Here is a 25,366-nt window from a genome sequence, read left to right as displayed (position 1 = left end):
CTTGTGTTCCCTCTCTTGCTGTCTCTCTCTCTCTGTCAAATAAATAAATAAATAAAATCTTAAAAAAAAAAAAAGACTGGATGAAAGGAGACAGAGTTAGTGGAGACTCCTGCCCAAACTGCTTTAGATGAACAGATTACGCTTGGGGAGCAGTTTGTGGAAAACCGTGATTTTGGAGATTCTTGACATGAGGGGGCTGCCTGTCCCAAGTCCGAGATTCCCCCTTCCCCAACTGGAATGGAACACGGTGTTAGTGGCAGAACAGGGAGAGAGGGAATGTTGTGTACAGCTAGTTGTGGTTTCTGGTGCTGAGCTGAAAGGGTTGTCTCCCTGAGCTGAGACGACTGCTAGTGTGCATCAGCTTAAGAGGAACTGAGGGAGAGTTTGAGAGCAATACCCTATCAAGTCGAGAGATCACTGAGAAGACAGAACTTGGCGGGAGGTGCACGTGAAGCTTGATAACTGCAGGAGCGCCCTCATGGAAGAGTGGCTATGAAAGAAATGAGCTGGGGAAAATCCCCCCACTGCCAGGGAAGTACATTTTAAAATGTGATTCTAGGGGCGCCTGGGTGGCTCAGTTGGTTAAGTGTCTGCCTTTGGCTGAGGTCATGATCCCAGGGTCTTGGGATGGAGCCCCACATCGGGCTCCCTGCTCAGCAGAGAGCCTGCTTCTCCTTCTCCCTCTGCTTGTGCTCTCTCTTTCTCTTTCTCTCTCTCTCAAATAAATAAATAAAATCTTAAAAAAAAATAAAATGTGATTCTGATGGGAGCTCTCAAATGCTCCAGCACAAGGTCTCTACCCTTCAACCTCCACCTGACAAATCACTCCACAGCCCCGTGTCTTACCAGACAGCACCCAAACCCATGGTCCCTGGACCACCAGCATCAGCAACACCCGGGAAGTTAATACAAATGCAAAATCTCACTCTTCCGCCCCCAACCTACTGAATCAGAAACCGTGAGGGTGGGGCCAGTGATGGTGCTTTAACAAGCCCTCCAGGTGATTCTAATGCATGTTCAAGTTTGTTTTAACCTATGCAGAAAAACATCTTTTTCCTAAGTGGAGGACAAGTGTCCCAGGGGTTCAGAGGTATTGTAAAGTTCAAGAAATCAATACTTGAAGCCGGAAAGCAGAAGGCGTAAAAGTTGTATAGCTCACAGAGCAATTAGAAACACCGAAACTGTTGAATTTGCTTGTAACAGGAACAGGGGGAGGCGGGTTGATTGTGGATTTTGGGAAAGTAAAAATTCACCATCTGCAGGTGTAAGATAATTACTCCCTATATGGCGGGAGCACCAAGAAAATGTCATATCAAGTAGCACAGAAAATTTCCTAACGCAAAAGGTAGAATGTTGGTGCTGCATATACTTGCCCTAAGGAGCCATGGTGAAAGCCTCCCTTTCCCTTCACCTGATTTCATTTACAGCTGTCCTTGGGGGAGCAAGAAACTGAGCCAATATCCACAGACCTAGTGGGATGAGAGTGATTTCTCAGTGGAATTCATAATAAAAAATGGTTTCTGTTTTCTGGGCTAGCTGCTTCTCCATCATTCTCACTGCTTGCCCTTCATTTTATCTCTGGGCTGGGTTAATTCCCAGAGAATGGAGTCATTTTCCTGATAGAAACTCTCAGTACTGATTGAAAGGAGAAAGAGAAGGGGTATTAGTGGGGTTTTGGTGTTTGTCCTGATGCCCTTTGGAAACACCGTCAAGTCAGAGGCATCCTGGAGACACGCTTTCTGATTTCTGTTCCTGTTTCTCATCCTAATTTTTTTTTAAAGATTTTATTTATTTATTTGACAGAGAGAGACACAGCGAGAGAGGGAACACAAGCAGGGGGAGTGGGAGAGGGAGAAGCAGGCCTCCAGCCCAGCAGGGACCCCGAGGCGGGGCTCCATCCTAGGACCCTGGGATCATGAGCTTGGTGGAAGGCAGACGCTCAACGACTGAGCCACCCAGGCGCCCCTCTGCTGGTTATTTTTCTATTGAATAAAAGACAGTGGCAGGCAGTGAATTGTACAAATAACAGGTAATCGCTTCCACTCCATATTGTGCCACTTTGCAGGGGGGCAGAATAAACCCTCACCACTGGGCAGGTCCACTGGGTTCTCTCAGTCCTTGCGGACGTACACTGTAGCCACCCGATCTCTGGTCAACTGCCATTCACCAAGGCAACCGAGTCACAGTGGCAATCAAACCATCACTCCTCCAGGCTGAAATGGCAGACATGTCCTTACCGGGTGAATACAACGGGACTGTGACTCTCCCACCTCATATCTGTATTACATAGTGAGCAAAACTGGGCGCCTGGGTGGCTCAGTCGGTTGAGTGTCTGCCTTTGGCTCAGGTCCTGATTGATCCCGGGGTCCTGGGATCAAGCCCCACATCCGGCTCCCTGCTCAGTGGGGAGCCTGCTTCTCCCTCTCCCTCTGCCCCTCCCCCCACCTGTGCACATGCGCACACACTCTCGCAAAAACAAAATTTTAAAATAAATGGTGAGCGAAATTAACCATTGTAGCCTATGTTAAACAGAAACTGAGATTATGGTAGTCTTCAAAGTTTGGGGAGCAGAAAATCTGTATCTATGAGTACAACCTCTTTTCAAGATCACTAGAATCATCCAGAAAGGAAGCTTTTTTTTTAAGATTTTATTTATTTATTCATGAGAGACAGAGAGAGAGAGGGAGAGAGAGGCAGAGGGAGAAGCAGGCTCCCAAGGAGCAGGGAGTCCGATGTGGGACTCGATCCCAGGACTCTGGGATCATGACCTGAGCCGAAGGCAGACGTTTAACCATCTGAGCCACCCAGGCGCCCCATAAGGGAAGCTTTATAAGTAAATAATGAGTATTAGCCTTAGTGATGCAGAATCCAGGACAGGGAGTTGTATGATTTTACACGAAGATGCACCTGATCTCTAATCTAATAATCTTAGCCTGTAAATTCCTAGCAGTCTACGTTTGTATTTCTCATTAACAAGGCAACTCCATGCCTTTCCTTTGTTAGATTCATCTGTAGGGGCTCTTGGGAATCCATTTCCGGAGGTGGGCTAAGAGGCTGTGCTGTGTACTGACTGGGAACGGAGACTCGGGAGATTCTGGTGTGTCAGTCCACCTGGGTGGAGTCCCTTCTCCCTGGCTTTGTAGCTGTGTGACCTTGGAAAGTTGTTTACCCTCTGTGAGCCTCAGTTTCCCCATCAGATGCTGCTGTAGTTTTACATGAATAATGTCAAGAATTTAGCACAGAGCCTGGCGGAAAGGCCTGATACATATTAGATACGATGTATATTTGTCGCCAATCTTAGTTGTGTTCGATTCACCAATTTTTCTTTTTATGCCAAATCTAGCGAGGACAGTTTCGGTCTGGGTTTTCTTTCCTCTTCCCCGACCCACCCCTTCCCCATCTCTTTTCATTAAACCAGGAGAAGGTGGCCATGAAACAACCGTTTGAAATGAAGTCTGCTTTGTGTCCATCCGTTGGGAAAAGGCTTTGATCACAGCCGAGCTGTGGGTGTTTGGCAGGCTGCCCGCTCCTGCCCAGGCGAAGAGGCATCTCTGAAGGTTTAGATATTTTAAAAAAGGAAGGGAAAAGGGCAGCTCGTGGGTTCCTCGAGGGTGTGTATAAATGGCAACCTCTCCTCCTCCCCAAGCTTCAAGGGCCTCCCCTCTTTCCAGGCCAGGGTGTCTGGGTGTCCACGCGCCTTGTCTCTCTGAGCCGTGAGCTGCAGGGAGTGCACGACGCTGCCCTTAGCATTCTGGTGGTTCGCAAGCACACTGCTTGCTTCTGGCCCTCATTAGTTGGCTGTCTCCAGCATACAGAGGACACTGGAAAAGCCAACCCGCCTTGCGCCTAAAGCAGGGGCAGGAGGGCAGAGCCTCCTCCTCCTGGAAGCCAGCCCCAGCAGCATTATGTAAATGACTTCTGGGAATTGCCAGCCTGGTCCTGGTGAGCCTGGAAGATCACCTTGCAAGTGGGCCCGAGGCCAGCCTGACAGATGGCCTGGGCTGCTGCAGCATGACCCACATTAGGCCCATCAAGTGTGTTCCCTGAAGGCTAGTGGCCTGGCCAGGAGTGGCAGAGCAGCTGTCCAGGGGGACAGCGCAGGCTGTGATGTGGGTTCCCAGCTCCGCTCACCCCTCCTCCCCACAGTGCTGTCTCTGAAAGGGAACAGACCAGCTCTCTCCTTCCTCTTGAGAGCACAGCTCTGGGCCTCATGATTTGGGGGCTGAGGTCTGGCCTAGACACTCTACATGACAACCCCTCACCAAAGTGGCCAAATATTCCCATCAAGTGAACCAGCTACTACAATGTTAAAAAAGGATAATAAATGAGCAAAGCCTACTTGGAAACTTTGTTCAGAAACCCTGTGACTTCTACAGAGTATTAAGAAAATATTGAACTTTCAAATTTTATGATTTCATGTCCTCTGAGACTGCAAACCTCTTACCCAGTTCTCTTTTTTAAAGCATGAATCCTTTGTATAATACTTGGAAAGTAAATGTATAACATTTTTTCTCCCTTCCATTCGAAATAATGCCTGGGGAAATTTAACGTTCCTGGATTCAGCCTGTGGATTTGAGATAAGGATTCAAGGAGAGAAGCCTTTTAACTCAGAACAGAATCTGTTTGCAGCTATTGTTCAATTAACGTAAAGTATCTAGTTACTGGGCATGTTGCATAATGCATGACAGCGTAAACCAAACCTCTTAAGTGCTGACACTGAACTCCTTGATAACAGTGAAGAGTGAAGTAAATTGTTCCTTTTTTTTAGAAGTCCCCTAAAACAAAGCTTCTCAAGACTGAATGAATCAACACTTTTGAGCTGAGTCACAGTCAAGGGATGTCCCTGTGTGTGTGCTCATGCTGATAAAAAAAATCTAGAAGGAAACAGAAAAAAAAAAAAAAACCCCACGTCATGTCCTCTTTAAGAGCCAGAAAAGCTGTCAGAAGAATTAAGATTAAACCTCACGAGAGTCTGTGGGTGTGGAAAGTCACCAGCTAGCTAATATTAACATAGCTTGCAACAGAACGCTGTTGCTAGAAATAGGACAATCGCATCACTACCACTAAGCAATTTGCATTCTGTGGACCAGCCCCTAAATTCCTCCTGGCTCCTACTGCCCTTTGGGCAGTGTATTTCTGGACGCTCTTAGATGGTCAGCACTCGAACTTGGCTGTCTGGTTTCACCAGGAACCCTACCCAAAAGAGGAAGCAGCAAGAACATTGGCTTTGTTTGCAGGAAAGTGATCAAGCTACAAGCAAATCTTTAGGCATCTGAGGATTTGTGAAGCTTCGAGACTTCATATGGTTGCTGACAGGGTGGGGCAGACAAGAACCTTCTTACTTTCCTCACCATGGATAATCTGTTGCCTCAGTCTAGATTCTCTTACTTCAAAAAATATCCTCTCCATGCGATTAGGAAATATCTCTCGATCCTCAGAAACCAAAAAGCTGAAGAACAGGTATCATTTTGTTTATATTATCTTTAAGGATAACTAGTGTTTGCTTTTGGGTGTTGCTTTTACGTGACTTAATGATTTAGTGTTTGCTAGTTTACATGTTTATAGGCACAGGTCGGCCCCTGCTTGCGGCTATTCGGATATAGCAATCACAAAAGCAAGCAGGCTTGTGAAGATTTATTTGAACTTGGAACATTTGGATCCTGACATTAAGCTCAAGTTCTGTAATAAAACCATGCACTTTTCCTTTTTCTGAATAGCTAGACCAAACTACTCTATCAGAGTTAAATTGTAGACTCCTTGACAGCTTTTTAGGGCAGGAAATACAAATTTTAAACTATTAATATCTTGACAAATAAAAGTATTAGACCCTAGAAATACACTTGTCTTCTTGTGTGTATTTATGGCTATGTTAATATCACCAGGATTTGCAAAACAAGAAACATTGTGTAGACTGTAAATATGATAGCCTCAAACAGATCACTAACAAGCTATGACGATCATTCAGAAATAATTAGTCATCTTTTTTAGTGGAGAGCAGGGTATGGGGCACTGCAGTTTTCAGTCTTTTTAGCCAATCAAAAGTTAGGGTTTCTAGTAGTAGACTCTAGCATGTGGGAGTATAAACATTAAAAAATTTTTTTTTAAATGTCTGATCACTTCTTGTTTAAAATCATGCTTTCATTTTATTGTTTTGAGATGTATTTCATTCTAGCCCTTAAGAATCTATGAGAAGACATTTCTAAAAACTGCATTTCTGAATTGTACCAAATTAGAAGAAGAAATGGCAGTATGCGATCTATTTAAATCTGGTGGCTCATTTCGGAAAAAGTATGACCATGGTAAAGGACAGATGTATATCCACATGGAAGAGTCATAAATTGCTTGTACATCCTGCTTATAATTAGAACTACAAAACTGCATGGGAGATATTAGTAGTGTTCTGAATTTGAATGAGATGACCTAGTTTAATAAAACACTTCCAGGAAATGAAAGCAAAGGTCAGCAGACAGAAAATCCTCTAATGACAGGTTTCCCAAAAAGTCAATGCTTAACTTGGAAGATGAAAATCATTATTACTGTTCCAGAGGAAACTGCTTTTATGCCGTGCTCTAATGATTTTACAAGAGCTGGAAATTCAGATTGTGCTCACTAAGGGGGTTGGGCTGGTCCAGTTTATCTCTTACTTAGACAAGGTGTCCTGATTACCAGAGAAATCTTTTGGTTTCCCCCTCTCAGCAGGTGCTTGCTTTTGAAGTGGAAAGCCAGAGACCTGGGTGGCGGTCCTCTGAGTTGTGGTCTACCACACTTATTATTAATGTCTGCATCACAGGCTTCTTCAGGCCTCATTATAATAGGGGTTGGAGGGGTGTGGGCAGTGGGGAGTGGGGAGTGGCTGAAAGGGTGGGCTGGAACTGTGGAATGTGGATTAAGTTATTCCCCCCCTTCTCAGTGTTGTAAGTTTTCAGAGCTGTGTCTATAGTGCTTGTGCGGTTTATTTATTTAGTTTGTTTAAAAAATGTTACAAAATGCATTCAGAAGAACATCAGAATACAACATGGATCCTCGGACTTGGACTGGGTGGGTGGTCCCCCCTTCCCAGTTTACAGCCATTTGGGATGACCTGGCAATCATGACCATTGTGCGGTTTTTTAACTTTCTATACAAATTAATGGAGAAATAAAGAAAAATAACACATTCAGTTCTTTTCTGAAACCAATTAACAGCTCTGCAGACTGACTGTCTCACAGAATTAGAGAAATTAGGTCGGAGTCAATCACGGCTAACCTTGGAAAGCTTGTTGGAAAGTTATAAAGAAGGTTAATAATGTCTATAATTTTAGGACCTGCATATCTGTTGTCTCTAATGCTTACAGTCCTGTAATATGGACTCTCAGTATAAAGGTGAGGAAAGTAAGACAAAGACCTTAAGAGCCCTTGCCCAAGGCCACCCACCTAGAAAGTATTGAAGGAAGATTGGAATTCCTGTCTGCTTGGCTTTAAACTTGACCTATTTGGGGGAGCCTGGCTGGCTCAGTTGGTGGACTTTCTTGATCTCAGGATCATGAGTTCTAACCCCACGTTGGTAGTAGAGTTTACTTAAAAGAGAAAAAAAAAAGCTTGACCCATTTTACCATGCTTGATCTCTGAATGATCTATACTAACACAGTGATAGCAACATAGCAAACTGATAATCTTTCTCCTAGAAAGTATTTCTAACACTTCAGATGTTTACATGCCACTGTCATAATTTTTACCCTAAGTTCATGGTGTGATTAACTTCTTAATATTTTTCTATATTTGCATATAAATCACTTGCTTTTATTTATTTTTTACTTTTTTGCTGTTTTTATTATGCACTACATTAATACACTGCATAACCTTCTAGAAGGGGTAGGTGAGCATAATGGAGTTATTTTTCACCAATCAGGAAAATGCTTCCTTAGTGGATATTCTCCAAACCCTTTGACACATAGTAACAAACTCCAGAGACATGCCTCTTTCCATCCAATTCCACTGATATGAATAATGGGCAAGGCTTTTTTCTTCACCCCTGTTAGTGGACCTGGGGATGTGTGCAGTGGCTATGCCCGGAATGAGCAAGCCCACGGCCATGACTCCGGTCCCTGGACAGAATCTCAAACCACATTGCAAAGCAGTTGCCAAGCAAATCACTTACTTCTTAAACTTAAGTTTGTTTAGAAAGAAAATTTTATATAACTACTATAAATGGAAAACCACTGTCATTTACCGTAAACAGAAGAGAAACATAAATATAGGGGCACCTGGGTGGCTCAGTCGTTAAGCGTCTGCCTTTGGCTCAGGTCATGATCCCAGGGTCCTGGGATTGAGCCCCACATCGGGCTCCTTGCTCGGCGGGGAGCCTGCTTCTCCCTCTCCTTCTCCCCCTGCTTGTGTTCCCTCTCTCGCTGTCTCTCTCTCTCTCTCTCTGTCAAATAAATAAATAAAATCTTAAAAAAAAAGAAACATAAATATAATAAAAACAAAATAATACTAAATTCTAGCTAGACACTGTTACCTGGGGAACCTCTGAGCCTGAAACCTACTCTGTTAAGAAGGAAGATTAGCATCCTAATAGCCAACTGAGACATTTCTCCGGGGCAGAGATGGAAGGGAATTAAAAGATAGCCAATTTATCAATTCCAAGGAATTCGTTGTTATTTAATGTAGTGTCTGCATGCTACCTAAAATCTTCTCTGACCCCATCTAGCACCATTGGGTCCCCCACCCATGTTGTGTTCACCCACTTGGAAATACTACCCGAGGCACACTATCTGTTTCTCCTCCTCCCTATAACCTAGAATTCTGTCCTTTACTTACAACTTGCCCACCTGGAGATCGCCTACACATTCCTCAAGACTCAGGTTAAATAGGCTCTGTAAAAAATCTTTTTCCAGCTTTGCTAGGAAGAGTGAAGTTTAGCTCTTCCTTTTCCAAGATAGTCTGTCTGTGTCTAATACAGCCCCTTATATGTAATATGTAGTAAGCCGTTTGCTTACATGTGTATGTGCACCCAGACACGTGACACAGAGTGGTATCTTGTTCTTTGTTCTCTCAGACCCCCCTTGGAGCCTGGTGCAAGCTGGTGTAGCAGTGACTCCTAAGACAGATTGCCTCTGGGGCACACCTCCTTGCCTGGCCCTACCCATGCCTCGACTGGGCCTGAAAGGCCCCCATATATCCCAGTCAGGGCCACTGTTACACTTGCCTTGTCCACAAATGCTTTCTTGTTTAAACGTTCTCCTCAGGATTCTCCCCCCTTGCACTTGATGTCACGCCAACGTGAAGGTTTGACCTAAAGGCTGGTTTGTTTGGGAGTTTTCATCATTATTCCTACCGTGCTATGCCAATCAGTGGGTAGACAGGTTATTTACCAAATTGAGAACAAAGATCTGATCCTTTGCATTCCTAGACTCTATTATAGTGGGTATTTCACAAAGCCAACTCCCTAAGTAGAATATTAAGGTCATTAATTAGATGCAGGTGTGGAAGTTTGGGAACATTAGACAATGAAACATTTCTGAACAGCATTATTCAAATGGTGGTGTAGTGGTGGTGGTGGTGGTGGTCGGGGGGACACAGCTTGAGCCTCAGAGAGCTCTCAGATGAGTTTCGGCAGGGGCACTGACACATTCATGAGGCTATACTGTTGCAGTTCTCGTCTTTGGGTCTAATGCGAATAGCCGAATAGCCGGGGTCTGGCTTAGAGGTAGATGTCTGAGCTTGTGGGAAAAGTGAGACTTGCAGGCAATATTCTCTTGAGTACTGGAGCCCCAGCAGCCTGCTCTGTGACTCAGGTGACTGAGCGGGACACTGAGTGAGGAGGGGAGAATCTGCTCCACTTGAGGGCAGACTGTAGCCTTGGCTTCATCCCAATGAGGCCTACAGAGAATCGAGGGCCCTATGAACCCCCAGGGAATGCTTTTTTTTTTTTTTTAAGGATTTTATTCATTTATTTGAGAGAAAGAGAGAGCACACATGAGCAGGGTGGGAGGGGCAGAGAGACAGGGAGCAGCAGGCTCCCTGCCGAGCAGGGAGCCCGACATGGGGCTCGATCCCAGGACACTGGGATCATGACCTGAGCAGACGCTTAACTGGCTGAGCCACCCAGGCGCCCCCAGGGAATGCTGCTCTTAGGGGTTAGCACCACTGGTACAGATACTCTTCATGGGAGCCAGCACCAAATGATCAGAGAAGACAATTTGTGGGACAGTCTACTCTCTCTCCATTGGTGAGCTCCTCCATTTCCATGGCTTTGAACACCACCTATTTGCTGCCAACTCCCAAATATTTATCCCCAGTGCACTTCCGCCTTGTATATACAATGGCCTATTTGACATCTCCATCTGAATGTCTTGTGCATGTTGCAGACTGAAAGAGAGAACTCACAAGCTCTGTCCTCAAACCTGCTACTCCCCAGGTCATTCGCTCAGCACCAAAGCTCAAACCAGAAACATGGGAGTCGCCTTGGTACGTCCCCCTCTCTCCCTCACCTCCCCTTTGCAATCGCTTAACAAGACTAGTCAATTCTACTTCTAAAATCGTGACTGAGGGGCGCCTGGGTGGCTCAGATGGTTAAGCACCTGCTTTCGGCTCAGGTCATGATCCCGGGGTCCTGGGATTGAGTCCTGCATTGGACTCCTTGCTTAGTGGGGAGCCAGCTTCTCCCTCTCCTTCTGCTGCTCCCCCTGTTTGTGCTCTCTTGCCCTGTCTGTCAAATAAATAAAATCTTAAAAAAAAAATAATAAAATAAAATAGTCACTGAATCTTTCATCTTCACCTACCAACCCTGCTGTGTCATCCTCTCTTGCTTGGACCATTGCAATAGCACTTGAATTTGGGTCTCTGCACTCACTCTCATTACCTGACAATTCAAGTTCCTCACAGCAGTCAGAATGTTCTCTTTAAGTGAAAACCTTTTTTTTTTTTTAAGATTTTTATTTATTTGATAAAGAGAGAGACAGCGAGAGAGGGAACACAAGCAGGGGGGGTGGGAGAGGGTGAAGCAGGCTTCCCACTGAGCAGAGAGCCCAATGTAGGGCTCGATCCCAGGACCTTGGGATCATGACCTGAGCTGAAGGCGGACACCTAATGACTGAGCCACCCAGGCGCCCCCTTTTTTTTTTCCAAATTTTTTATTGTTATGTTAATCACCATATATTACATCATTAGTTTTTGGTGCAGTGTTCCATGATTCACCAGGCGCCCCTTTAAGTGAAAATCTTGTTCACCCTGGTGCAGGGAACATGGTTATTCTCGCTTGCTATTTTAGTCCCAGTGCCAAAAATAAATAAGGCACATAGTAGGTGATACATTTATAGAACTGAATGAGTGAATGTGGAGGTTGGGGAAGTCAGGGGCCGAGATGCTGTGATGCAGGGGAAGGCAAGGCATGGTGAAAATGGGATTATTTTTAGTAAACAGAGGCTGGCGAGATCTAGGGAAAACGGTGCAATTTGTTTTATGAATGTGGAACTAGAGATTAAGAGGTTTGGCCAAGTTCACACAGCTCATTTGGATCAGTGCTGGGATCTGAAGAGACACCAGAGTACTGGGGTTAGATTTTGCCTGTTTGACTCCAAGTTCAGTGCTCTCTCCAGGGTGTATTGTGAGTCTTAGGAGAGATGTAGAAAGGGGCAATATGACTACCAAAAAAAGAGAAAAGGATTCTCTAGGCTGGGTCCAGAGGGCAGGTAATGCTTGAAGGTCAACTTGTCAATAACAAATAAACCTCCCTCATGAAAGACTAAGACAGAGAAGAGTCAACTGGTTTGAGCTCTTGTCTCTCAATTTATCCTGCCCTTCAGTAGGCTCATGGACTTGAATCTCTTCTTTGTGTTCCATAGATGAGGCGTCAGAAAACACAGGATGGTTAATTCATGGACAAGAATTGGGGATGATCTGTGCTGATGGTGCTTTGCTCTATTGGACAGAAAGACTTCTTTCTGAACAAGAAATATCATCTATGAGCTGATGTGACATGTCTTGCTTATTTAACAGTAACTCTGCTTAAAATAAGGAGAGTGGCCTTTGGGACCAGGGACATGTATACAATATATACATGTACTATATATATACATATATATATATATATATATATGCACATATACACACACATATATATTGGAATTTGGCCCTTGAATTGGTATAATATCATCTTCCGAAAAAATTAATCCACCTAATTTTTTTACTATCTTTCTATATTCTTATTATCTGAAAATGTAATCATGTTATTATGAATGTCCTTATATAAATATGGATAAAAAATGTTGGCCTGGATGGGACTGAATGCAGAGCTTAATAGAACTCTGCTTCGTCATCTTGTCTAATGGAATTCCTTAATTCATTCAGGTATTAAGCAATTTTTCTCATATATATTATGTGTGGAACACATTTATAAGGGATAAAAATATAAAAATGAACTAGGCGGCCCCTCTGTGATGCTTATAGTCTCAATGAGTAGAAAGAGCCGTACTCAAATGTTTATAAAATGAGCCAAAAACTACACACTGCAGTCACAGCAGGGGTATCTGGCTCAAGACCTGCTCTGATGAATCTGCTTAAAATGAGGAGAGTAGTCTTTGAGGACCAGGGGGCATGTACAGTAGCTATATTTTAATTAAGGATTAGAACCAAAATATTATTGGAGGTTGTTCTAAAGTTTCTTTTCAATGGCTTAAGAAAAGGTTTCAAACAGGGTCACTGGATTTTTATTTCTTACTGGGTTACTTAATGAATGCTAACCTCAAAGCTGGGTTGTTAAATAAATATTTGGATTTAATTTGAACGTTAGAAACTCTGCTCTTCATTTTGGCTCTTATACCTGCTCTGAATAACAATATAAAAATTAAGGACTCCCTTCACACCCCCCAATAAATCCATGTTGAGATTTGAAATGTTACACAAGGGTTTCAAGTGGCTGATGCAGGCTCTAGGTGAAATGATATACTTTTCACTACAGCTTGGTTTAAGAAATGTTAAGAGGCTTTAGCTCCTTAAAGTGAGTTGGTTATATCTTGAGCATAAACCAAAGTTATCCGTTTTTTAAAGCTTCTTTAAAAAAGTCATGAGATACTATTGATCATTCAAATGACCATCTCAGGGGGAAATTAAAGGCATTTGGCCCATGTCCTTGTGCTTGGGTAGGAAAAAAGCTTTTCTCCTCCAGAACCAAGAGGAAAAGAGTATCTGGTAGAATGTAAGATAGTGGGCAGAGATCCCACCATACTCCTGTGCAGAAATTCGTGTGATTATATATAGGTAACAAGGGCAGTTAAATTGATATAATAATATGAAGGTGAACCTTAATATTTCTGACTATTAAATGTGACATTAAAAGTTGAATCATTTTATCATGGTAATCGTAACAGTCACCTCTATCTGAAGGGAGAAATTACAAAGAAAAAAAGGAGGTATTTATTTACCCAAGAAAGCCTCCAGGGGTTTTCTCCATGTCTTCATCCATTCAGGCTGCTACAACAAAATATCATAGATTGGGGGGCACCTGGGTGGCTCAGTCAGTTAAGTGTCTGCCTTCGGCTCAGGTCATGATCCCAGGGTCCTGGGATCGAGTCCCGCATCGGGCTCTCTGCTCAGCGGGGAGTCTGCTTCTCCCTCTCACACTCCCCCTGCTTGTGTTCCCTCTCTCGCTGTGTCTCTCCCTCTTTCAAATAAATAAAGTAGAAATTCAAAAGATACCATTTTATCCTTAAAAATAGATTAAAGAGGGGCACCTGGGTGGCTCAGTCATTAAGCGTCTGCCTTCAGCTCAGGTCATGATCCCAGGGTCCTGGGATCGAGCCCCGCATTGGGCTCCCTGCTCAGCGGGAAATCTGCTTCTCCTTCTCCCTCTCCCTCTCTGCTCTCTGTCTCTTTCTCAAATAAATAAATAAATAAATCTTTACAAAAAAATCATAGACTGGGTGGCTTATAAACCATGGAAATTTTTTCCTCACATTTCTGGAGGCTGAAAATCTGAGACCAAGGGGCTGGCAGTTTCCATGTCTGGTGAAAGCCTTCTTCCTGGTTGCAGACTGCCGAGCTCTCAGTTGTAACCCCACATGGCAGAAGGAGACGAAGGAACTAACTCTTCAGGGTCTCATTTTTAAGGGCACAAATCGCATTCATGAGGGCTCCACCCTCATGACCTAATCACCTCCCAAAGGACCCCTCTTAATACCATCACAATGGGGGGATAGGAATTCAACATACGAATTTGGGGTGGGGGGACACAAACATTCAGTCTGCAGCATTGCATAACCTCCAAGATGCCTGAGAATTTTAACTGAGAGCTTGGCTCTCTGGTCATCAGCACCCACTCTCCTGTTCTTCCCCTCTCCCAAACTTGTCTTCTCTGTCTGAGAAAATGGCACCATCACCATCCATCTATTACTGAGGCAGAGACCTAGGAGTCATCTTTGGCATTTTCTGCTCGCTCAGTCAATATCTAATTTATTGCCAAGTCCTTTCAGTTCTATCCCTAAACATCCTTCCGATCCATCTGTTGTCTTCTCTCTCACCACCATAGCCCAGAGGCCGTCATCACGTCTTGTCTGAAATGCTGTAACAGCCTTCCGACTGGTCTTCCTCTGTCCCCCGCTGTCCCGTCTAAGCAGTTCTTCCCACTACAGCCAGAGAGGTCTTCTGGAGAACACAAACCTGACAGGAAATTCCCTAGTCTCATGCTTACATTCTTTCATTGGCTTCTTTCCACTCACTTGTAAGATCAAGACAAAGTTGCCCAACATGGAGGGTCCTATGTGGTCTGACCCTGATCCTCTCTCCTGATGCATGCTTATCTTGCCTCCCTTTCTCTCTGCACCCCAGCTACAGTGCCCTTCTTCCACTTCTCCCTGTTCCCTTGCCACTCCCCAGCCAGGGCCTTTGTTCCAAGTGTCCCCTCACCATCCTCCCTTAGTTAGTATCTACTCTTCCTTGAGATCTTAATTCAGTCTTAAGTCCCTTAGGGCAGCCTTTCCTGCCTTTCCCACCTTGGTCCTGTAGATCTGTTTGTGGGGCTGTTTGATTCCCGGTATGTCCTGGATGACTGGCAAAGTGCCTGTGAGATGTAAGGCACTATGAATATAAGTTTGTGAAATTGGTTCGTGGGATGGGCGGCATGGTCAATAGTGTGGAAGGGATTAGGAGGATGATAAATGCTATCCTGAAACAGAAGTGCTTGAAGGAATCCTGGATGTTAGTTTTTGAGAAGAAGAAATTTAAGACATGGTTGTTTTTTGTATGTATTTGTTTCTTGTGTGTTTCACAAGACCTATAGGGCTAATTTGTAGAGAAAATGGAGGTGCATTTGAGATGTTCCAGAGGAAATAACCATAACTAATGAGAAAAAATTCAGGGAAAGTTTGTGATACAATCATAAGGATGAACATTCTAAAAATGAGAGGTAGAGGAATGGGCTACCTTTTGCAAAGGGCAGGATATCTCCTTGGTACAGGTATGTCAGTTAGAATTCACTTGTTTTACTTGGTTAGCTGTAGATACTCCTCAATCTGAGCATGTTTCTCCAGAATCTAAGGCCAAAGAAGACAGAATCAAATGTCTTTGGAGATTCAGGTAGCATGTAACCCTCTATCAAGGAAAGGAACTATAGGGCGCCTGGGTGGCTCAGTTGGTTAAGCGACTGCCCTCAGCTCAGGTCATGATCCTGGAGTCCCGGGATCGAGTCCCGCATCGGGCTCCCTGCCCGGCAGGGAGTCTGCTTCTCCCTCTGACCCTCCCCCCCATGTGCTTTCTCTCTCTCTCATTCTCTCTCAAATCAATAAATAAAATCTTTAAAAAAAATAAAAAAAATAGTTAAAAAAAAAAGGAAAGGAACTATAACTACATCCAGAAAAACACCTCTGGTGAAAAGCTTATGCATCAGTGACTAGATTTTCTGAGCCTGAGTGACCACTGAACTACTCGTACCCATAGTTTTATAGGTTTTAAAACCCCCTCCAGCATAAGGATAAATAACTAAGTATACTTTGTAGTCATTGATGAAGAGGGGCAATGAGAAATTTCAGGTTATTTTGTTGCATTTTAACCACTGTTTTGTTTTATTTTGTTCTCCTTTTCCTTAATATCAAGCTCCTTTTGTCTTCCATTCCCTTTTCCTGCATTTAATGCTGACAAGTTTATGCTTAGCATGGCCCCTTCCGAAGGTGTTCCATCCTTCTTGTCCATATTATCATTGGTCATCCATCACTTTTGTAAAGTGTTAGGTAATTAAGATTGTTGGAGATATCTGGACCCTGAGTTGACTTTTGCGCTATTTCTAGTCCTGTTATCTGCTCCTAAACTTTCCTAATCTACTGTACATGCCTTTGAAACACAGGAGCCAGTAAATGGCTAAACACCAAAACCTTTGTCTTAGAAATAAGCACATTAACTCAAATGTAAGTCCACCCTTTTTTGTGGACTACAATGCAGCTGTTTACGCACATTCCTAAACTCGCTATCCTATTCTACCTCCCAGTCTGTCTGCAACATTTTATTTGCTAACTGTTGTTCAGCATGGAAGATGACGTATTTTCTCACTTCATATGACAATTCTATGCTTTAACAGAAAAAGAAATGAACTTCCCACATATGTTGTACTGTTCATAATTTGCTGTGAAGAGAGCAGAGAAAATGTTGGAATTAGTTCTTTCCTGCGCATCCTAAAGGCAGCAAATCAGTAAGGCTATTTGAAGAGTACAACTTGGATTATGCATTCGAGAATGAGGAATTTTACAGTTTTATTAAATGCCTGGTGTGTGCCAGGAACTTGGCAAGTTTTTTTACATACATTGTCATTAAATCTTCATAGTAACTTAACAAAATTGGTGGTATTATCTCCTAACTTTAGGGATGAGAGAACTGAGGTGTAAAGAAGTGAGATGACTTGGAACATACTCATAAGTGATGTCAGTAAGATTTTAGCTCCAGGTTTGCTGGTGTGTCTGACTCCAAATTCTGATTCACTAGCTCATAGTGAGATACTTCCCACTGATAGGTCCTTTTCTCTTCCCCTCGCTCTTCCCTTTCTTTCTTCTTTCCGTGGTATTAGATGTTATTTCATTTATTTGAGGATAGAGGGGTTAAAAATAAAACCATTTTAACTACTCTTCAGGGGAGATACCTTAAATCCTCTTAGGTAGAGATCCATGTTTTTGAGACGTATTAAAAAACAAAATTCAACAGAGTACATTTTAAGGACTTTATTGGCTTTATTCATTGATTCATGAATTGGGCAGCATCCCATCTAGCTGATAAAAGCTCTGCAGAGTAGGGGCACCTGGGTGGCTCAGTCGTTAAGCGTCTGCCTTCGGCTCAGGTCTGATAGGATCGAGCCCCGCAGCAAGCTCCCTGCTCAGCGGGAAGCCTGCTTCTCCCTCTTCCACTCCCCCTGCTTGTGTTCCCTCTCTCGCTGTCTCTCTCTCTGTCAGATAAATAAAAATTAAAAAAAAACAAAACAAAACTCTGAGGAGCTGTACAAAATGAAAGACTTTTACAGGCAGAAGGAAGAGGGACAGGAACTTAGGCTAGTAAAAAGTAGATGGGTTGTGGCAAGGTCATCTCCTTTAGGGGACGGCAGAGGTCTATCAGGCAGATTACCTCACTAGTGCTGACCAGTTAATTCCAGGTTGACTGATTTAAGATTCCATTCCTCGGAGACGCTGAAACTGTAATTAAGATGGGTATTAAGTCTCAGTTTGATGACATGGACTTTGCATAAGTGATTCCATTTGGGTGCTGTTGTCCCTTTCTGAACGAGTGCCCCATTTTGACAAGACTTTCAACCTAACTGAGAGATGTGATCCAAATTCAAGGTATTGGTGCCACTCCTAGATACTTTTCTGAAGTTCTTGCCATTTTTGCTGATCTTCTGTGTGGTATTTACACCTTGTGGTGTCCTTCTGCTGAATCTCTGTGGTAGTCACAGGGCATGACTTCAGGTTCACGTTTTTTAAGTTGGTAATTCTCTTCCTTTTCTGATGTTGAAGTCTTAAGGAGATCATTTGCTTGTTGGCTAGTGGCTGGGATCAGGCATTAAAGGCTTTTGAGAGAAGACAGCATACAGGAAGGCTACTATGATTACTATAAGCAGGAGAATTCTCAATGTCTGGAATGCACTTTGGAGCCATGTTTCCCCAGGACTCAAACCAATCAAAATCACATACGTTGAAGAAAGACCACATTGAAGGAGTCACTTTCTTGAGCCAAGTGGCTTATTCAGTGATCTTATGTAGCTGAGTTTCAACTTCCCCAGAAGTATTAATCTGAGTGCACCCGGTGGTTTTTGCCAGAGACACCTCCTCGCTCAGCTAAAAGATAATCAAAGGCTATTCTATTATCAAGAACAACCTTGGTCAGAGAGTCTAAGGATTTTTGTTGGACAGCTATTGCATTAGCAACAGATTCTGCAATATCTCCAAGAGTTAAGGAGAGGTTCCTGATCATAGCCTCATTTGCACTTACTCCTAGCCGGGGGAACAGTGATCTACCAAAGGAAGCTGATTTTGAATCATGAATACTTCCTGATAATTTCCGTTTGAGTTTGTCTCTCTCAAATATGACACTCCAGTCAAAGCCTTGGCAATATAACCAGTGTTTCCAATGGTGTCCTGTTACAAGAACAGATTCTTACTGAACTTATGCAAATAACTAACTGTATGGCCATGAAAAGAATACTCAAGAGTTTCTGAATTCTGGGATCATAATTCTTAGACATAAAATAAGCAGGTGAGCTAGAAGGTAGCACAATGACCATTTTGGAACTTAAGGATCCTATTTCTTTAGCTACACCTTGGGTCTCTGGGAACCAAATTAATACCTAAGAGGGATGTGATAGTAGGTGGGGGGATGTGGGGTGTTTTACGGTGTACCTTATTGCACAGAAATTTTCTTGAAGTTGGCAGGTGACCTAGTGTCAGTCTAACCTCTTCCGTGACCAACTTACCAAATATGGGAGTCTTAGAATTAAGTGGTGAGCATTCAAAAAGCTTTTAAGTGCTTAACTCATGCCTACCAACTTTGTGGCTTTTGGCTTCTGAGATTGTCTTTAGCAGTGGCCTTTACCTACACAAAACAATACAAACAAGAACATTAACATAACGAACTAACCAAAGAGATATTTTTTTTTCATTTTTTTATTATTATGTTAATCACCATACACTACATCATTAGTTTTTGATGTAGTGTTCCAGGATTCATTGTTTGTGCATATAACCCAGTGCTCCACGCAGAATGTGCCCTCTTTAATACCCATCACCAGGTTAACCCATCCCCCCACCCCCCTCCCCTCTAGAACCCTCAGTTTGTTTTTCAGAGTCCATCGTCTCTCATGGTTCATCTCCCCCTCCAACTTACTCCCCTTCATTCTTCCCCTCCTGCTATCTTCTTCTTCTTCTTTTTCTTTAACATATATTGCATTATTTGTTTCAGAAGTACAGATCTGTGATTCAACAGTCTTGCACAATTCACAGCGCTCACCATAGCACATACCCCCCCAATGTATATCACCCAGCCACCCCATCCCTCCCACCCCCCACCACTCCAGCACCCTCAGTTTGTTTCCTGAGATTAAGAATTCCTCATATCCATGAAGTCATATGATACATGTCTTTCTCTGATTGACTTATTTCACTCAGCATAACACCCTCCATATCCATCCATGTCGTTGCAAATGGCAAGATCTCATTCCTTTTGATGGCTGCATAATATTCCATTGTGTATATATACCACTTCTTCTTTATCCATTCATCTGTCGATGGACATCTTGGCTCTTTCCACAGTTTGGCTATTGTAGACATTGCTGCTATAAACATTAGGGTGCACGTACCCCTTCGGATCCCTACATTTGTATCTTTGGGGTAAATACCCAGTAGTGCAATTACTGGATTGTATGGTAGCTCTATTTTCAACTGTTTGAGGAACCTCCATACTGTTTTCCAGAGGGGTTGCACCAGCTTGCATTCCCACCAACAGTGCAGGAGGGTTCCCCTTTCTCCGCATCCCCGCCAACATCTGTCGTTTCCTGATTTGTTAATTTTAGCCATTCTGACGGGTGTGAGGTGGTATCTCATTGAGGTTTTGATTTGGATTTCCCTGATGCCGAGCGATGTTGAGCACTTTTTCATGTGTCTGTTGGCCATTTGGATGTCTTCTTTGGAAAAATGTCTGTTCATGTCTTCTGCCCATTTCTTGATTGGATTATTTGTTCTTTGGGTGTTGAGTTTGATACGTTCTTTATAGATTTTGGATACTAGCCCTTTAGCTGATATGTCATTTGCAAATATTTTCTCCCATTCTGTCGGTTGTCTTTTGGTATTGTGGACTGTTTCTTTTGCTGTGCAAAAGCTTTTTATCTTGATGAAATCCCAATAGTTCATTTTTGCCGTGGCTTCCCTTGCCTTTGGGGATGTTTCTAGGAAGAAGTTGCTGCGGCTGAGGTCAAAGAGGTTGCTGCTTATGTTCTCCTTTAGGATTTTGATGGCCTCCTGTCTCACCTTTAGGTCTTTCAACCATTTGGAGTCTATTTTTGTGTGTGGTATAAGGAAATGGTCCAGTTTCATTCTTCTGCATGTGGCTGTCCAATTTTCCCAACACCATTTGTTGAAGAGACTGTCTTTTTTCCACTGGACATTCTTTCCTGCTTTGTCAAAGATGAGTTGACCATAGAGTTGAGGGTCCATTTCTGGGCTCTCTATTCTGCTCCATTGATCTATGTGTCTGTTTTTGCGCCAGTACCATACTGTCTTGATGATGACAGCTTTGTAATAGAGCTGGAAGTCCAGAATTGTGATGCTGCCAGCTTTGCTTTTCTTTTTCAAGATTCCTCTGGCTATTCGGGGTCTCTTCTGGTTCCATACAAATTTTAGGATTATTTGTTCCATTTCTTTGAAAAAAGTGGATGGTATTTTGATGGGGATTGCACTGAATATGTAGATTGCTCTAGGTAGCATTGACATCTTCACAAAGTTTGTTCTTCCAGTCCATGAGCATGGAACGTTTTTCCATTTCTTTGTGTCTTCTTCAATTTCTTTCATGAGTATTTTACAGTTTTCTGAGTACAGATCCTTTGCCTCTTTGGTTAAATTTATTTCTAGGTATCTTATGGTTTTGGGTGCAATTGTAAATGGGATTGACTCCTTGATTTGTCTCTCTTCTGTCTTGTTGTTGGTGTATAGGAATGCCACTGATTTCTGTGCATTGATTTTATAGCCTGCTACTTTACTGAATTCCTGTATGAGTTCTAGCAGTTTTGGGGTGGAGTCTTTTGGGTTTTCCACATACAGTATCATATCATCTGCAAAGAGTGAGAGTTTGACTTCCTCTTTGCTGATTTGGATGCCTTTGATTTCTTTTTGTTGTCTGATTGCTGTGGCTAGGACTTCTAATACTATGTTGAATAGCAGTGGTGAGAGTGGATATCCCTGCCACGTTCCTGACCTTAGGGGAAAAGCTCTCAGTTTTTCCCCATTGAGAATGATATTCGCTGTGAGTTTTTCATAGATGGCTTTTATGATATTGAGGTATGTGCCCTCTATCCCTATACTCTGAAGAGTTTTGATCAAGAAGGGATGCTGTACTTTGTCAAATGCTTTTTCTGCATCTATTGAGAGTACAGTATGGTTCTTGTTCTTTCTTTTGTTAATGTGTTGTATCACGTTGATTGATCTGTGGATGTTGAACCAACCTTGCAGCCCAGGGATAAATCCCACTTGGTCATGGTGAATAATCCTTTTAATGTACTGTTGGATCCTATTGGCTAGTATTTTGGTGAGAATTTTTGCATCCATGTTCATCAAGGATATTGGTCTGTAATTCTCCTTTTTTGATGGGGTCTTTGTCTGTTTTTGGGATCAAGGTAATGGTGGCCTCATAAAATGAGTTTGGAAGTTTTCCTTCCATTTCTATTTTTTGGAACAGTTTCAGGAGAATAGGTATTAATTCTTCTTTAAATGTTTGGTAGAATTCCCCTGGGAAGCCATCTGGCCCTGGGCTTTTGTTTGTTGGGAGATTTTTGATGACTGCTTCAATTTCCTTAGTGGTTATAGGTTTGTTCAGGTTTTCTATTTCTTCCTGGTTCAATTTTGGTAGTTGATACATCTCTAGGAATGCACCCATTTCTTCCAGGTTATCTAATTTGCTGGCATAGAGTTGCTCATAATATGTTCCTAGAATTGTTTTTATTTCTTTGGTGTTGGTTGTGATCTCTCCTCTTTCATTCATGATTTTGTTGATTTGGGTCATTTCTGTTTTCTTTTTGATAAGTCTGGCCAGGGGTTTATCAATCTCGTTAATTCTCTCAAAGAACCAGCTCCTAGTTTCGTTGATCTGTTCTACTGTTCTTTTGGTTTCTAGTTCATTGATTTCTGCTCCGATCTTTATGATTTCTCTTCTCCTGCTGGGTTTAGGCTTGATTTGCTGTTTTTTCTCCAGCTCCTTTAGGTGTAGGGTTAGGTTGTGTATTTGAGACCTTTCTTGTTTCTTGAGAAAGGCTTGTATTGCTATATACTTTCCTCTCAGGACTGCCTTTGCTGCATCCCAAAGATTTTGAACAGTTGTGTCTTCATTTTATTGGTTTCCATGAATTTTTAAAATTCTTCTTTAATTTCCTGGTTGACCCATTCATTCTTTAGTAGGATGCTCTTTAGCCTCCATGTATTTGAGTTCTTTCCGACTTTCCTCTTGTGACTGAGTTCTAGTTTCAAAGCATTGTGGTCTGAAAATATGCAGGGAATGATCCCAATCTTTTGGTACCAGTTGAGACCTGATTTGTGACCTAGGATGTGATCTCTTCTGGAGAATGTTCCATGGGCACTAGAGAAGAATGTGTATTCCGTTGCTTTGGGATGGAATGTTTGAATATGTCTGTGAAGTCCATTTGGTCCAGTGTTTCATTTAAAGTCTTTATTTCCTTGTTGATTTTTTGCTTAGATGATCTGTCCATTTCAGTGAGGGGGATGTTAAAGTCCCCCACTATTATTGTATTATTGTCAATGTGTTTCTTTGCTTTTGTTAATAATTGCCTTATCTAATTGGCTGCTCCCATGTTAGGGGCACAGATATTTACAATTGTTAGATCTTCTTGTTGGATAGACCCTTTAAGTAGGATATAGTGTCCTTCTTCATCTCCAAAGAGATAGTATTGTGGACCGGCCAATAAAAGGCCTTGTATGTACCACCAGCAATTCCCAACATGGAACTGGGGACTGGGGAAAGGACTGAACCTGCATACCCCAACAAATGGGAACTGTGTACTGGGATTCCGATCAAATGAGGAACTGTGAACAAATAGGGTTAAAGACTTGGGTTCTAGACAGAGCATTCTGCCATCTCAAACTGACTTGCCAAGCCCTGGACTGGGAATTGTGGACTGAACCGAGAGCTAAGAACTGGCATTCTTTTAGAGCCTTTTGTCTGTCTAAACTGACCTGTTGACCTGGAACAGAAAGACAATTAGATAAGAAGCTCAATACAAAGATAGCAGAACTCACTGGGGTGGCTGGGTGGCTCAGGCCTGAGTCGTGCTCCTCACTAAGTGGGGAGGCTGCTTATCCCTCTCTCTCCCCCACTGCCCCTGCTCCCCACAACAACAGCTCATGCTCTTTCTCAAATAAATAAATAAAATTAAAAACAAACAAACAAAGATGACAGGGATCAGAATGCAGAGGAATTTATCCACGGCCTTCAGAAATGGTAAGAAAGAACTGTGTTTCTTGTTATCCCAGAATCCATCAGGAATTTCCTTTGGATCCCACTGCTGCCAACAAATCTGTTAAAAAACAAATTCAACTGAGTACATTTTAAAGACTTTACTGGCTTTCTTCAACAATTCATGAATTGGTCAGCATCCCATCTAGATCTGAGAAGATATGTAAAATGAAAGACTTTTACAGGCAGAAGGGAAAGGGATAAGGAAGTTATACTAGTAAAGAAGCAGATTGGTTGTGGCAAGGTCATCTTCCTTCAGGGGATGGCAGGGGTCTATCAGGCCTGTTACCTCATAGTGACCAGGTGGTTTCAGATGACTAATTTAACATTCCATTCCTGGGAAATGCTAAAAGTATAATTAAATTGGGTATTAAGTCTCAGTTTGGTGACATGAGACTTAGCATAAATGACTCCATTTTGGGCCTGCTGTCCCTTTTTATTTTTATTTTTATTATTTATTTATTTGAAGATTTTACTTATTTATTTGACAGAGAGAGCGAGAGAGCACAAGCAGGGGGAACAGTAGAAGGAGAGGGAGAAGCAGGCTTCCCGCTGAGCAAGGAGCCCGATGCGGGGCTCGATCCCAGGACCCTGGGATCATGACCTGAGCCGAAGGCAGACGCTTAACCATCTGAGCCACCTAGGCACCCCCTGCTGTCCCTTTTTAACAGAGGTTTGAAAGTTATTCAATTTGGGGACCTTCTAAGAAAAAGAACATGAAATTGTAAATATTAAATTAGAGACAAATTGGCTATTAGAATAGAATAAGAAGTCACAACAAATTACAAATTTGGGTGACAAAATTTGAGATCACAAAATCTGGAAAAATAAGTGTTTTAATAATTAATGCATCCTAAGGTGTTTTGTTTCTATATTTTTGGGCATCAGATTTTTTTAATCACCACTTCATATTCTCTAGAGATTATAAAAAAATAATCCAGATCTCCTTTAATATGGTTAATTTATATTTGTTTTTTATTTGAGTATAGAAAAGTTCCATGGACTAGCTTCTGGCTCTCTTTCTCCACTCACATACTTCAGGTGCTGGGCACCAGGAGATGCATTTATATGAAGATTTCAGGCCTTGTGATTTAGAATAGTAGGGAGTGGAAATATTCTTGGATGTCCTTTCTCTACTAGGGCAGCCAGCAATAACTTAACCATACACAGATAGGACTACAAGCCACATTTGTGTACCTCACTAAATCCAAATGAAATCTAAATGTATCCCCATCTCAACTTCTTTTAGGCCAGATCCAAAATTTTGCCCTTGGGTGCCCCAATGCTGCTTGATAAGAGAAGTGTGAAGAAGGAAAAGTCAGTAAAAAGAGTAACTCTAAAATCAATTGCAGTAAAAATATGCTTTGCAAATTTTACCAAACCATAAGACCATGAGAACATTGTTAGAGTCTCTTTAAGGGCCTTGAAAGGGGGCCTCTGTAAATGAAGGGCCCTGAAATTTAAGTTTCTTTGGTTTCCAAGAGAATCCAGTTCCGGAGGAATGGTATAACACAAAAAATGGTATTCATACCATACATAATACACAAGAGTCCATGCCATAGGGTGGCTTTAAAAGTAATGTTGTATGTGGTCCTATTCTGAGCAGCTTGAGCTCCCAACTCCATCGAATGAGACAGAGGATGTTCTTGGATGGAGGATGTTCTTTCAGTGTATTTTGCTCTACA

The 25,366-nt window shown here is 42.5% G+C and overlaps 1 protein-coding gene and 1 long non-coding RNA gene across 4 annotated transcripts in view; one reads left to right on the top strand and one right to left on the bottom strand.

The window, feature by feature from the left end:
* Positions 1-25,366, bottom strand: part of LOC112831887 (uncharacterized) — a 54,646-nt gene that overhangs the window by 16,887 nt on the left and 12,393 nt on the right. Inside the window, exons 3-4 of one of the 2 annotated variants that reach the window (XR_012380587.1) lie at positions 16,518-16,590; positions 15,399-15,508 (exon numbers count right to left, since the gene is read on the bottom strand). This is a non-coding gene — a long non-coding RNA (uncharacterized lncRNA). Of the gene's footprint in view, positions 1-15,398; positions 15,509-16,517; positions 16,591-23,620; positions 23,743-25,366 lie in introns of those variants that run through there. The other variant, XR_003210264.2, reaches the window with a different exon arrangement.
* The window catches only part of ATP2C1 (ATPase secretory pathway Ca2+ transporting 1), a 167,345-nt gene continuing 146,981 nt past the window's right edge, over positions 5,003-25,366 (top strand). Inside the window, exon 1 of one of the 2 annotated variants that reach the window (XM_073900231.1) lies at positions 5,003-5,460. In XM_073900231.1, the coding sequence (XP_073756332.1) occupies positions 5,353-5,460 (108 nt within the window). In that variant the 5' untranslated portion in view covers positions 5,003-5,352. The remainder of the gene's footprint in view (positions 5,461-25,366) is intronic. The other variant, XM_025882304.2, reaches the window with a different exon arrangement.

This window comes from Callorhinus ursinus, unplaced genomic scaffold (genome assembly GCF_003265705.2).
Source record: "Callorhinus ursinus isolate GAN/ISIS: 27379988/994484 unplaced genomic scaffold, GSC_fseal_2.0 scaffold1, whole genome shotgun sequence".
NCBI lineage: Eukaryota > Metazoa > Chordata > Mammalia > Carnivora > Otariidae > Callorhinus > Callorhinus ursinus.
This window is presented reverse-complemented; position numbering and strand designations above follow the sequence as displayed.